The 13,740-nt window shown below is 40.3% G+C and overlaps 1 protein-coding gene across 1 annotated transcript; it reads left to right on the forward strand.

The window, feature by feature from the left end:
- Nucleotides 1-3,435: 3,435 nt before the first annotated feature.
- Nucleotides 3,436-5,108, forward strand: LOC146362858 (uncharacterized). Its single transcript, XM_084920020.1, has 6 exons — nt 3,436-3,898; nt 3,996-4,046; nt 4,134-4,178; nt 4,263-4,327; nt 4,404-4,512; nt 4,632-5,108. The coding sequence occupies exons 2-6, from the start codon at nt 4,038-4,040 to the stop codon at nt 4,899-4,901; spliced, it is 498 nt and encodes a 165-aa protein (XP_084776146.1). The 5' UTR covers nt 3,436-3,898; nt 3,996-4,037; the 3' UTR covers nt 4,902-5,108.
- Nucleotides 5,109-13,740: the final 8,632 nt, after the last annotated feature.

Here is a 13,740-nt window from a genome sequence, read left to right on the forward strand (position 1 = left end):
AAATTTAACAGATGAGAGGAAGAGGCAGAGTTCTTTGTGAAAAGTAAAAAAGGACGGATTTGTTTTCAGAAAACGACATTTGTGAATGAAGAATTTGCCCATAATAATTATTACATTTAGAACATTTTCAAGCTTCTTTTCTTTTCTTAGAGAACCAAAGATAATATCATTTTTTAGAAAATTCAAGTAAGTTTGGAATCTTTGGAAAGAGCCAGTAGTGCACATCGTTCCACAGGGCTTTACAGAATATACAATTATAAAATAAATGTTCTGTTGATTCAATATCCCCATCACAAAAAGAGCAAGAATTATTATCAATAGCAAAGCGACATCTGAGAAATTCTTTGGAAGGGTAAATACCAGAAAGGATTTTGTAGTGGACCTCCTTAGCTTTGGGAGGAATGGGAAGTTTTAGGTAATTTTTTCTGATCTCTTTCTTTTGATCACCGGAGAACAGATGTGAGATGGAATTTGGATTGGATCTATAAGGGAAAAAAACATTAGTAAATAATTCCCTAATTTGGGAGTTTTTTAGACTGTTAGCTGTAATGTTATGCCCATTTACCAAGAGTTCAGGGAGGTCAGGGGATCTATAGTCAGGGTTTTGAAAAAGATTATATGCTGTACATATAATGTTTTGAGGGACAGCCTTAGTAATGTTTTGAAATTCGTTGTTATTTATTTGCAGATTATAATTGGCTCAACTATTATCAAATCCGGACAGAAACGCCTGGTTTAAGGAGTGTCAAGAGCATCTGGCTGCAGCCACTGTGGAGCTCCACAGTAACCGGATACACGTGACCTCCACAGTAGCCGGAAGCACGCATGGATACCGTGGAAGTCTTGCAAGTGGATCGCAAAGGTTGGGACAGAGTCTTTTTTTTTTTTTTTTTGCCTATCCCATTTGGTTCTTTAGCCGTCAGAATTGTTGTCTGAAGACCAACAAGGATACCCAATGGATTTACTTTGCCAAATAGATCATCACGGCCTTGCCGTATTGGTCCATTTGATCTACCTTTGTTGTTATTATTTATTTTATTTTATTTTCAGTTGTTACAGACGGGACAGACATGACTGAGGGATAGGAAAGGGAGAAAGAAAGATGAAGGAAAAAAAAAACAGAAGGGAAGAGGGACAGTGAGAAAGGGCACTTAAAAAGAGCAAGAAGAGAAAAAAAATCTCCTGGATCACCTGTTGAGAGAAAAAGAAGAAAAAACAAGCAAAAAAAACAGAGCAAAATACTAAACACAACACCATCACGTTAATCTAGCTAAGTGTAAACAGCAGTAAATACTAAATATTGAATGTTGTTGTGTAGCAAGCAGGACCGACAGCGCACTATGTGCTTGGAAATAGCAGCCAATAAAGGTGTAGTTTATGTCTATGAACAGTGAACACCCGTGTGCACAACTGTGTGGATCAGCGCGCTTGTATTCAAAAGGTTTCCCCATGTAATGGTCTGCTAGAGGATGTAGAGAGCCATAGCCCCGTCCCCCAGGGCATGAAGCAGGCATGGAGGAGATCCAGGCTCCAGACATCCAGAGGCCCCAGAGTGCGAGAGCCCAAGGAGGAACACCGGAGGGGCATCGTGCCACCCTCCTGGGAAGAGCTGAGGAGAGCCCCAGATGAGGGGTCACCCAGTAGCCACGGAGCAGAAGCCAGAGGGGTCTGCAGTGGCGTGTCTGCCGGCAGCCAGCTGTGCCAGAGTGAACCGAGCCGCAGGCCCAGAGGCCCGAGGGTCCCCTTTGCCCCGGAAGAGGCCTGACTGGGTAACAGGCACCAGGCCCTGCCAAGTAGTCACCGGGAGTGAGCTGGTAGATACCTGAGCGCCCAGCCCCGGACACCAAGAACCACCAACGCACCGACCCCTGAGGGCATCAGTCTTTCTTAAATACATTTGCTGTTAGTAATTTCATAATTCTAGGAATCGTCTAGTTTTCTTACAATGATCATGTTGCCACTTTTTTTGCATTACAACAACATTCCTTCTTATTTAAATTTTTTTTTCATCATGCTCCATGGCAGAGAAAGACACAGATATGCTTTTTCCTGGGCCTGGTTTAAGTAAGAGAGCTGGATTAACGGCTTCTGTGGGCGAGAAGGAGAAAAAAAAACACATTTTGCATTAGAATATGATTTATTGTTGCCGTCAGAGATGCAAAATAATGAATACTTCAATACTGTACTTAAGTAGAATTTTCTGGTATCTTTACTTTACTGCTGTACTTTTTTGTGCCTACTGTATACTTCTTTATACTTCTATTTCTCACATTTTAGCACGCGTATCTGTACTTTGTAATCCGTACATTTGTAAATCAGCCCCCTGCACGCGTGCTTTGGATGCAAGATTACTTCAAAATTTTGTACATAAATTATATTTTAGACCCTGTACTTCTTACTTCCACTTGACTAAAAAGTCAAGTCAATGCTTCTACTTTTATTTGATTATTTTTAAACAGAGGTATCTAAACTGTAGTAAGGAACGTGTGTACTTTTGACACCTTTGGTTAGCATCAACAAACAGACAAACAGATTTATATATTTATCAATACTTCTATTCGTTTTTCTATTCTGTACAGCTTTTTTATTGCCCAGATTTTAGTTAAGACCCTGTTCAATTGACTGTTATATGTCAATAGAAACATTTCTCACAAATTAAAGTGTCTTGTAAAATATTTGGGGGGGTTTTTCAAGAATTTTCTTCCCAAATCTATTACATGCCAACTGTAAATTGTTATTTCTGCTAAAACCTTAACTTAAATGTGTATGTGGTGTTTATATGTTTCTCTCTCTTTGTCTGAGCGTGTTTCACGCTCAGACAAAAACTGGTTCACCCGAAAGACAAAACTCCAAAACACAGACTTAACAATGTGGTGTATTCTGTACAGTGCAGCGAGGAATGCCCAGACCTCTACATTGGAGAGACCAAACAGCCACTTCACAAGCGCATGGCACAACACAGAAGAGCCACCTCCACAGGACAAGACTCAGCAGTCCATCTGCATCTAAAGGACAAAGGACACTCTTTCGAGGATGCCAATGTTGACATTTTGGACAGAGAGGACAGATGGTTTGAAAGAGGAGTGAAAGAAGCCATTTATGTCCACTGTGAGCGACCATCTTTGAACAGAGGCGGTGGTTTACGACACCAACTGTCTGCCATCTATAATCCAGTTTTGAGTTCCCTCCCCAGACGCCTTAACGCCCACTCACATCCTGGGCCATCTGACCTCAGGAATTCGCATGATAAGGTGGGGCCAGGTTTCACAAAGAGCTCACCCGAAACCCTGGCTGATTGGGACCCACACCCAGTTTCACACCTTGGCTCAGGCAATTAGAGGATCATCAGGGGGTCCTTTTGTCCCTCTGTGGGGGGATACTCCCACTAGGTTTAAATCTGGGACTCCCCACCATTTGACCTTAGAACTGAAGAAGCTTCTCGGATGAGAGGTGAAACGTCTTCAAGCAATTTAAAGAAGTCCAGACGCTTTTCTTTGCAAGCTCCTTTGACTACAATGACCTGGATGACTGAGAACCTTCACAGACATGTCTTTAGATGAGTTTCAGACATAAATAGGGTCTTCAAATGTTCTAGGTTAACATAAAACACCATTAAATATTAGTTTATAAAATATGCCAACCTTAAATTAAAGCTGAAAATGCTTTATTTTGACCAACTGTGAGCATGTGACTGTACTTTTTCATTTTGTTATGCTGTTTTGTTGAGGTCGTGTTCATAAGGCCTGTAGTTACAGTTGGTGCTATTAGCAATAAACATTTCACACCCATCATGATGATGTCTGTTAACTTGTGAATGTAACTGTCTTGAAAAAAAAGGAATCTTGCAGTGAAGATCATTCCCGGGCAGTGGTCAGAAAAAAAGAGCTTTGACTTGAAGGTATGTGCTAGTTTAAGTGTATGGTGATTAATATGAATTACGCTAGTCTTCTTTTAAGGGATTTTATTAACGAGCCTTTATTTTCAATGTAATACAGGGTTTTCCAAGCCAAGACTATGGAGTTGACTGTGGGATCTTCATGCTGATGGTAATTTTTCTCTTCTCTTCTTGAGATTCATACAGAAGCTAATTTAAGCTTCTAAAAAATGACATTTTTATTTTTTCTTCCAAATAGTCTGCTCTGTACGTGGCACTGGATGCACCATTTGACTATACTATAGTAAGTATCCTATTTACTTTGACAGCAATGGAGTCTTGAATCTTTTGAAAGTTGTTAAATATGTTTCATATTAATATTTTACAGTCAGACATGCCCTACTTGCGTAAATGGTGGTGCTTGCTGTTGATGGAGAACTTTGATCTCAGGAGGTATTTATATTTTGACTTCTGTTCTATGTTGTGTCAAAGTTTACACACCTTAACAATATCAAAATTTTCTGTTAAGCTCTTGCAAGCTATTTGCACACTGGAGAGAGGAAGCCAAAGCTGTGCTTGAAGGACAACACGTGCCCATTTTCAGACTGAAAAAGCGCAAGTTCCAGGAAGTCAGTCAGGTCAGTATTCACTTTAAACAGTAGTGTAATTACATGGTTAGTGACATTTGAATAACTGTTAAAAAACTGTTCTGCAACAGAGAAATAACTATGTTTTTATCCCCATTTGCCTGACACAGGAGCCAGCAGTTGTTGAAGATCTGCGTCCTGCTGTGCAGTGGGTTGTCCAAAATAAGGCACTTTTCCGTGGACACGTAACAATGCCAAAATATCTGTCCTTAAATGAAGGGGACCAGCAGAGGGTCTTAAGAGACATGTCAGAGGAAGAAGACACTGGAGCAAGGGACTTGTTCCTCTTTGTTTTTCAGTTTGCAGAGGACATGGAGCTCTTTTTGAAAGCATGTGCTGATGAGCAGGGACTAAGGGTCAGTGCTATGTTTGACATGTAATGGACAAATAAAGGCACTGGCTGTGTTTGTTTGTTTAATATGTCGTTGTTGTTGTTTTTTGTTTTGTTTTTGCATAGTACAAAATTCCAATTAAACTTATTTCAAAATGTTGTTCACTTGATTCTATGTCCATACTTATAATAAAGGATTACAGTGTAACAGCATTAAATGTAAATGTAACAGCATTTTTTTATACTTGTAATTTCAAAATAAAAAGCTTATTGTTGATATTAACAGTAAAGAATTGTAATCAATAATATTTTTATACATTTTAAACATTAACACTCTGGGCTCTATCCTGGCCATTTGTGGCCACTTCACTTATTCTTTTTTTTGACTACTACACTGCAGTGGACCAAAAGAATGACACAGGTTTAATCTTAAGGATCTAATAGTTGTGTGTGTTGTGCATGACATTGCCACACAAATATGTATTTGCAAGATAGAGTAGAATAAATTATGACACATCAAATATTACATAGGCTGCAGTGAATTTCTGTTGATACAGACTATTGAGCTTTGACTTTCCCAGTCAAACTTAGCTTTGAAGCACTTGCTAAAAACACTTTTACTCTTGTACATTTCATAACAAGACACCATAGCCAAAATATTAACAAAATATATATTATTAAAAAATTCAAAGCTGCAGCACATACAGCAACAAACACTGTTAGTAAATGTGTCCTGGAGTTTATGCAGGTGCAGAAAGTGCTGCTGCTGTAAGTAAGCCTAACGGCTTCCAGATCACTTATTTTTCTGGAAAGATGGTAGGAAGGGCATCACTGCTCATTTCTACAATCTCCCAGATCTTGGAATACAATGCCTTTGTCCCATGAAACCACTTCACAGTACTAGGAGTCCACTAAAACCTATAAAGAGAGTGATCCTGGAAGAAATGGGGTGCACAGTAGCAGTGTTGGGACTAACGCGTTATTAAGTAACGCGTTACAGTAACTATGTTATTATTGTGGTAACGAGCACGGTAACTAGTTATTATGCCAAAACCGGGAACGCGTTACTCGTTACTGGGATTTAGATAGGCTCGTTATTCGTTACTTCGTGTGGTGGCTATCGCGGAGCTTCCACAGATTCAATAACATTAGCAAGTGGTGGAAGCCAGCAGGTGGATGAAGGAAAAGGGAGGCAAGAGGAGAGACCTGAAGCGGCCGCTGGTCCGAGAGTGTCAGGTGAACTGAACTTCAGGTAAGAAGTTATAACCTGCAGTCCATCTGGGTCAGATATGAACCAAGTTTAGGTGGAGTTTATTTTCGTTACGCTGACTTTTTCGTACTGCGTGCTAGCTAGCATGACGGAGTTTCTATACAGCTGGGTGGGTGCTATGTTACTGATGTTGAACTTTATTTTGTTCATAAGGTTAATTATTAGAGTTGCCAACCGTCCCGTAAAAAACGGAATCGTCTCGTATTCAGAGAAAATATTACGGGTTTCGTATTGAGGTGAAAAGGAACACAGTTTGTCCCGGACTTCAGCTACAATGAAAAAGACACAAAGCTGGAGTTATTCTGTTTACGCTTCACAGCTGCCTCTTCTCCTCTCATCCTCTCACCCTCCCTCTCCTGTTTCTGATGTTTTTAACGAACACCTTTTATTGCATGTAATGCACAGACACACCAACAGAGGGCAGTAATATCCCTTCAACATACATTGTAAAATTACTATTACAACACTCCCACTTAATTTTACCATGGAGTTCACTTACTTGACTGCCATTGCTTATTTCTTTCAAAAAAAAACCAACATTATGCACCTATATCACAGTGTTACTAGAAAATAAACATTTTCTCTTTTGTTTTGAACTCACACAAAAAATGTACTGTGTCCATCTTAGACAAAACTATTATTCTTCATTACAGTTAAATGCTCGCCATCTTAACATAAGCATAGTATAGGCATGTTAAGCATATGATAACCCTTTTAAACTGAACACAGTCCAATCTTCCCTCTGAGATACTCAAACTTTTGTCTAGGCAGTGGTTTGGTTAACATGTCAGCCTTCATGTTTTCTGTACAGCAGTACTTCAGCTGGATTTGTCCATTTTGCACACATTCACAAATGTAGTGGTAACGAATGTCTATGTGCTTTGTTCTTGCGTGATCGACTGGATTTTTTGCGATTGCAATTGCTCCTTGATTGTCCTCCAGGATCACTGTTGCTGTGGTCTCCATTCCAAGCTCAGTTAGTAATCGTCTTAACCAAACTCCTTCTTGTGCAGCTTGGCTCAAAGCAATATACTCAGCCTCTGCAGTTGAAAGTGCAACTGTTGCTTGTTTCTTGCTATGCCAACTGACTGCACCTCCTGCAAGTAGAAAGATGTTTCCAGTTGTAGAACGTCGATCGTCCTGATCACCTGCCCAATCAGCATCTGAATACCTAACCAAGGTTCCTGTTTCTGTCCTTTGATATTTGAGCCCCAGGTTTAGAGTTCCTTTCAAATATCTCAGGATTCTTTTCACAGCTGTCAGGTGTGTAGTGTTTGGGTTTGCATTGAACCTTGACACCACACTTACTGCTTGTGCAATATCTGGTCGTGTGGCCATGGTAGCATACAATAAACTTCCAACCATTGACTGATACATGCTTGGGTTTACAGGTTGACTGACATCATCACTCATTCTTAATTTGACATTTGTGTCAGCTGGAGTTGCTACTGGATTGGCACTGTCCATTCCATACTTTTGTAGTATGTTTTCAATATACTGTCTCTGATGAAGTATAACATGGTTTTTGTCCTTGTCTTGGATCACTGAGATGCCCAGAATGTAGGATAGCTCACCCATGTCCTTCATTTTGTAGTGTTTCTTCAGAGTATCCTTTAAGGTCTTCATGCTCTCTGCTGATTCTGTAATCAAAATCAGATCATCAACATACACAGCCAATATTTCCAACTCCTGACCTGTTCTAACAAACACACACTGATCTGAAGTACTCTGTGTAAAACCAATACTTTTCATGAACTCTGTAAAAGCTTTGCTCCAGCAACGTGGAGACTGCTTCAGTCCATATATTGACTTGTTTAGTTTGCACACTAGATGTTCCTGCCCAGGTTTGATGTAACCCTCTGGCTGCTCCATGTAGATTTCCTCTTCCAGGTGTCCATTCAAGAATGCAGTCACAACATCCATTTGATGAACATTTAGATTGTTTTGCACAGCAAATGACAACAATGTACGAATTGAACCAAATCGTACAACTGGAGAGAATGTTTCATCATAGTCTGCACCATAAATCTGTGAATAGCCTTTGGCAACAAGTCTGCACTTGTATCTTTCCACTTGTCCATCACTGTGATGCTTAACTTTAAAGACCCACTTTGATCCAACTGCTTTGCGATCCTTTGGTAGATCCACTAAATCCCATGTGCCATTTTCTAGCAGTGACTCATATTCCAAATCAGCTGCTTCTTTCCACTCCTTTGCATTTGGACTTGACATAGCCTCTTCCAGTGTATTTGGTTCTGTGACACAACAGATGTTTGCATAATGATCAACTGTAGCTGCATCAGCAAACTCCTCAAATCCATCTCTTTGGAGGTCTTCTGATCCGCTGATCTCCTTTTGCAGCCTCACTGGCGACAGTCTCCTCAGTACTTGTTTGTCTTTCACCCGTGTGTAGTGTCACCTCATTCCCCAAACTGAGATCTTTTTCACTTTGTTTGCATTTAAACTCTGTTTCATTGAAGACCACATCTCGTCGAATCAGTATTTTTCCTTTTTCCTCATCCCACAGTCGGTAGCCTTTTGCATTGGTTGCATATCCCAGGAAATGAACTTTCACTGCCTTTTTGTCCAGCTTCTTTCTCTCTGTGTCTGGAACATGAGCATAAGCAACACAACCAAATACTTTCATATGGCTAATGTCTGGTTTTTTTTCATACCATCTCTGATAGGGTGTTTCGTTCTTTAAAGCAGATGTTGGGAGCCTATTCTGTATGTAAGCTGCAGTAGCAACAGCTTCTGCCCAGAATGTGTTTGGCAACTTTGCATGTGACAGCATGCTTCTAGCTGATTCCACTAGAGTTCTGTTTTTTCTCTCTGCAACACCATTTTGCTGTGGTGTGTGTGGTACAGTCATTTCATGGTGGATGCCTTGAGCTTTCAAATATTCTTGAAACTCTTTAGATGTGTATTCCCCACCATTGTCAGTTCTGAGTCTTATTACTCCCTGTCCACATTCATTTGAGAAGGTTCTTTCAAACTCTTTGAACTTGCTCAGGACTTCCGTTTTTTCTCTTATGAAATACACTTTACAACATCTGGAATAGTCATCAATGAAAGTTACAAAGTACTTTTTTCCTCCTAGTGACTCAGTTTGAAAAGGACCACAAACGTCACTATGCACTAATTGCAACTTGCGTTTTGTTCGTATTTCTCCCACTGATTTGTAAGGTTTTCTTGATAATTTGCCCTCAACACAAGCTTCACAAAAAATGTCCTCCTCTTCATTTGTAAAGCTAGCTCCTTTTACCAAGTTTTTGACTTTTTTCAGATTTGTAGTGTGACCTAGGCGCTGATGCCACATACTTGCTGGAACTGAAGCAGTTGACGCTCCATGACAGGTTGTGCAGTTTCCCTCAATATCCAGCTGATACAATCCGTCAGATCTTTGTGTTCCCATTCCATGGAGAGCTCCATTCTTTCCTCTTATGTAGCAATGAGTCCTTTTGAACTTCACTGTGTTTCCCTTCTTGGCAGCAGCTCCCACTGAGAAAAGGTTCATTGATAATTTGGGAACATACAGCGTGACATCTTTTCCATTACTAACTCTGAATGACATTTTCATTGTTATGTTGCCCAGACCTAAAGCCTCAACTACTCTGCCATCACCGAGTTTTACTGTTTGTGGTTCTGAAAACTCTTGGTAGTTCTGTAGAGCTTCTTTATTCCATGTCATGTGTTTTGACGCTCCTGAATCAATTAACCATTCTTCTTGTTGTGCATCACTTTTACATGACTCATTTACAACAAAAGCTCCCTCATATGAGTCCTCTTTGTCCTTATACAGCACACTTTTAGCCTTGTGGGCCTTGTATTTCTTTTTAATGCTTGGACAATCACGCTTGATATGTCCTTCCTTCCCACATTTGTAACATCTCCATGAGTCGGAGCTGTTTGCTCCCACTGTTTTTGATCCACTCTGTTCATTTCTATGCATCTGAGATGACATCGCTGATACACTACTGGACACAGTGGTGTTGTCAGTAAGCACTCGCTTTTGTTCCTCATTTATCAAGGCTTGTTGAACAAACTGTAATGTCAGACTGTCCATCTTTGTCTCCAAAGCAGTAACAACAGTTGCATAGCTGGGTGGCAAACTACCTAGAAGGGTGACAATTTGATCTTCCTCTTCAATTACAGAACCTATTGCCCCTAGCTGATCAGTAAGTTCCTTCATCCTCTTTAAATGATCATTGAGATGTTCTCCTTCCTTCATTTCACACCGGAAGTACTTCTTCTTCAGAAATAGCTTGTTAGCAACAGTATCTCTTTCAAACTGTGCTTTTAGCATCTCCCATGCTTCTTTGGGGGTCTTACAGTTTGTTATCAAGTACAATTGGGGTGTACTTACATTCAGTACCAGCACTGAAAATGCCTTTTCTTTCTTCCGTTCAAATTCAGCTCGTGCTTGGACATTAGCATCCGCAGCTAACTGCTCCGTCTCCTGTACCATACCCCACAGTCCTTTTGCCTTCAACAGGTGCTCCAGTTGAAATTTCCACGTTGCCCAATTCTCCGGTCCGCTCAGCTTGTCAATAAACAGTCTATCTTCCATTGTGAATCCCACAATTCTGTTTATGACTCCCAAAAGAAAACGTGTTAGCAGCTTCCCTTGGCGACCTCTGGGCCCATAACCTGATGTTTTTAACGAACACCTTTTATTGCATGTAATGCACAGACACACCAACAGAGGGCAGTGATATCCCTTCAACATACATTGTAAAATTACTATTACAACAGTTTCTACTTCAATCATGAAACTGATCAATGATCAGCTGATCGGCTTTTCTCTCTTGTTTATTTATCGCCCACTTTGCGCCAGAAAGAGGAAACCAGCGGATGTCGCGGTAAACAACAGCAGCACTTTTAAGCTTGATCAGCTGTTGTTAGAATTTATTTAATATTAATTTCTAGTATCAGCTGATGTTGGCTGGAGCCACAGCTGTAAACCTGCTGGTCATGATATCGGTTTGGTTATGTGATGAGAGGGAAACATGAAGATGAAACCAGGAGATGTCCTTACTGAATCATCAGAGCTGTGATGGAGAAACAGGTTTACCTTTTAGTTAACATGAATGAGTTGAAGGGAAGTGATGAACTGTTTCTGAGAGACAAATAACACCAGGATCCTTTTCTAAGTAGCTGACAGCTGGTAACTGTGCAGGGGCGGGTCTAGCAAAGTGTTGCCAGGGGTCCATGTAGGGCATTAAAAGGGAAAGGGGGGCACAAGGAAATACTTTCTTATTCTCATTTAAAATGTCTCACTTTTAAAAAAATAATTACCTGAGTCTTGCAACAAACAATTGATAGATTGATACATATATACCATCAGAACAGTGTACATCACTGTCACAACAGCGTTTATTTTCATTCAAAGGCTTTATGATTTTTCCTATAATGGTGGGCCGGTCTCTAGTCAAAATGCCCAGGACGATTTTTTTTGTCCCAGTCCAGCCCTGTATGCAGCTCATCTGCAGTCTGGTGTTACCTACATCTTCCTATTCAGAAGGCAGAATTTCCGAGTTCTGAGTACAATTGAAAGCACCACGACTGCAGTTTTTGTGTTGGATGTAAAAAGCAGGCTAGGATAGAATCAGGTGTGGGATTTCTCTCGTGGAAATGTGCACATTATTTTTTCCTTTCTATTGGTAGGTGGCACAGTGCACTTGTGGCAAGTAAGCAAGCTAGAAGACTGGCACTCTTGCTGGGTATCCAGTTACGGAAGCAACACATTAACAAGAGAATTCTGAGTAAAATCAAAGTTACTTTCCCTAGTAACTAGTTACTCTGAAAGTAACGAGTAACTTGAAGTAACTGAGTTACTTTTGATAGAAGTAACTAGTAATGTAACTAAGTTACTAATTTAAAGTAACTTACCCAACACTGCACACTAGTGACCTCAACAATTGCAAGACAGCCTTTCCCCCGATGCTCAGATGGGGGAAAAAAGGAAGTTTCATGAAAACATTAGGACTTTATAACCGTTTTATCTGAAAAGTTAATGGTAATATATAACCTAACTGGCTATAAAGAGTAAAAAATTTAGATACAATTTTGATTTTGATGAAAAGGACTGGTGCTATTTTAAAGAGTCACGTCGGTAAAAGTAGATAAATGTTTTAAGAAATATACATTTTATAGCATTTTGTGAACATACACAAAAAGTGGCCATTTTTGGCAACAAACAAGCTGAGAGAGAGAGTTTTATATTTTTTAACAGTGTATAATAATCAGTGTATAATAACAGTGCATAATAATCAATGTTGATGTTAATCAATTAGATGTCCCAGACTCTACTATTAATAATACAGCAGTCCCTCGTTTATCGCAGGAGTTACGTTCTAAAAATACCCCGCGGTAGGTGAAATCCATGAAGTAGCCAACTTTATTTTTTACAATTATTATAGATGTTAAGACTGTAAAACCCCTCACTACATGCTTTATACACTTTTCTCAGACAGGCACGAACATTTTCACACTTTTCTCTTTTGTTCAAACACTCTTAGAGTTCAAACCTTCGTAGAAACATAAGTCCAGTATTATGGAATGAAACCAAAAGGTGCATTTGAGGGTGCAAAACGTTTCGTCGGCATTGTTGTGTTTGTTTGGGAGAAACATACAGTACAGCACTTCAGATCATACAGATCTAGCGATCGAAGATTTATGTAAATTCGACAAGCTAAACGCATTCTGTGCTGTACAGCAGCAGTCCCCAACCTTTTTTGCACCACGGACCACTTTAATGTCAGACAATATTTTCAGGGAATGGCCTTTAAGGTGTCGCGGATAAATACAACAAAAGAATAAAAAAGAAACTGTGGTATTTTGTAAATATAATAATAAACGTGACTTGAGCTGTGCGCCAACAATGACAGTGACATCCTCCTCTCTGCTTCTTAATGCTCTCTGGTCGCTATGGTAACGCGTAAGTAGTTCTTTCAAAATAAGACACACAACTACAACCATGCATTTCACACCGGAGCCTCAACTCTCGCGGAACGGTACCAAAGGACTCACGGACCGGTACCGGTCCGTGGGCCTATTAGGGACCGTTCCTGTACAGGAGACACTGGACTAGATTGATTGACAATGGTCTACAGCAATCAGAACGCACAACACGATGTACTGTAAAAAAAAAAAAAAAAATCAGCGAAACAGCGAGTGTCGCGGAAGGTGCGCCGCGTTATAGCGAGGGACCACTGTACACTTTTGGCCACGAACAATTTAGGGGATGGTGAATTTTTTTGAACAAACTCAGAGTGTTAAAAAAAACCCCACTTAAAACCATTTTTATTTCTCAGCAGCATCAATAGTAACAAAAACGCAATTTAGTTTTCGCTGTCAAAGTCGATTTAACTGAAGTTACGTGTTTCCGGCTATTGTGGAGGTCACGTGTTTCCGGTTAGTGTGGAGGTCAGCCAGGTGCTGAATCGGCTGTATCCCAATTCAGGGTCTGCAGCCTTAAAGGCCGCATTTTAAGGCCGATTACGTCACATCGACGCGACGAAGGCTGTCCCAATTCAAAGGCTGCTCAAAATGCAGCCCTCAAATGCGTCCTTCATTTCCCTGAATTTTAAGGACGTGGCCGTGTAGACTTCGTGGC

Source organism: Perissodus microlepis, chromosome 22, assembly GCF_051167445.1.
Source record: "Perissodus microlepis isolate ML-2025 ecotype Zambia chromosome 22, ASM5116744v1, whole genome shotgun sequence".
NCBI classification, from domain to species: domain Eukaryota; kingdom Metazoa; phylum Chordata; class Actinopteri; order Cichliformes; family Cichlidae; genus Perissodus; species Perissodus microlepis.

Coding starts and splice junctions, on each gene's coding strand:
- LOC146362858 (XM_084920020.1), top strand. Junction 4,179..4,262: donor CACCATTTGACTATACTATA/GTAAGTATCCTA, acceptor AATATTTTACAG/TCAGACATGCCCTACTTGCG. Junction 4,513..4,631: donor AGTTCCAGGAAGTCAGTCAG/GTCAGTATTCAC, acceptor TGCCTGACACAG/GAGCCAGCAGTTGTTGAAGA.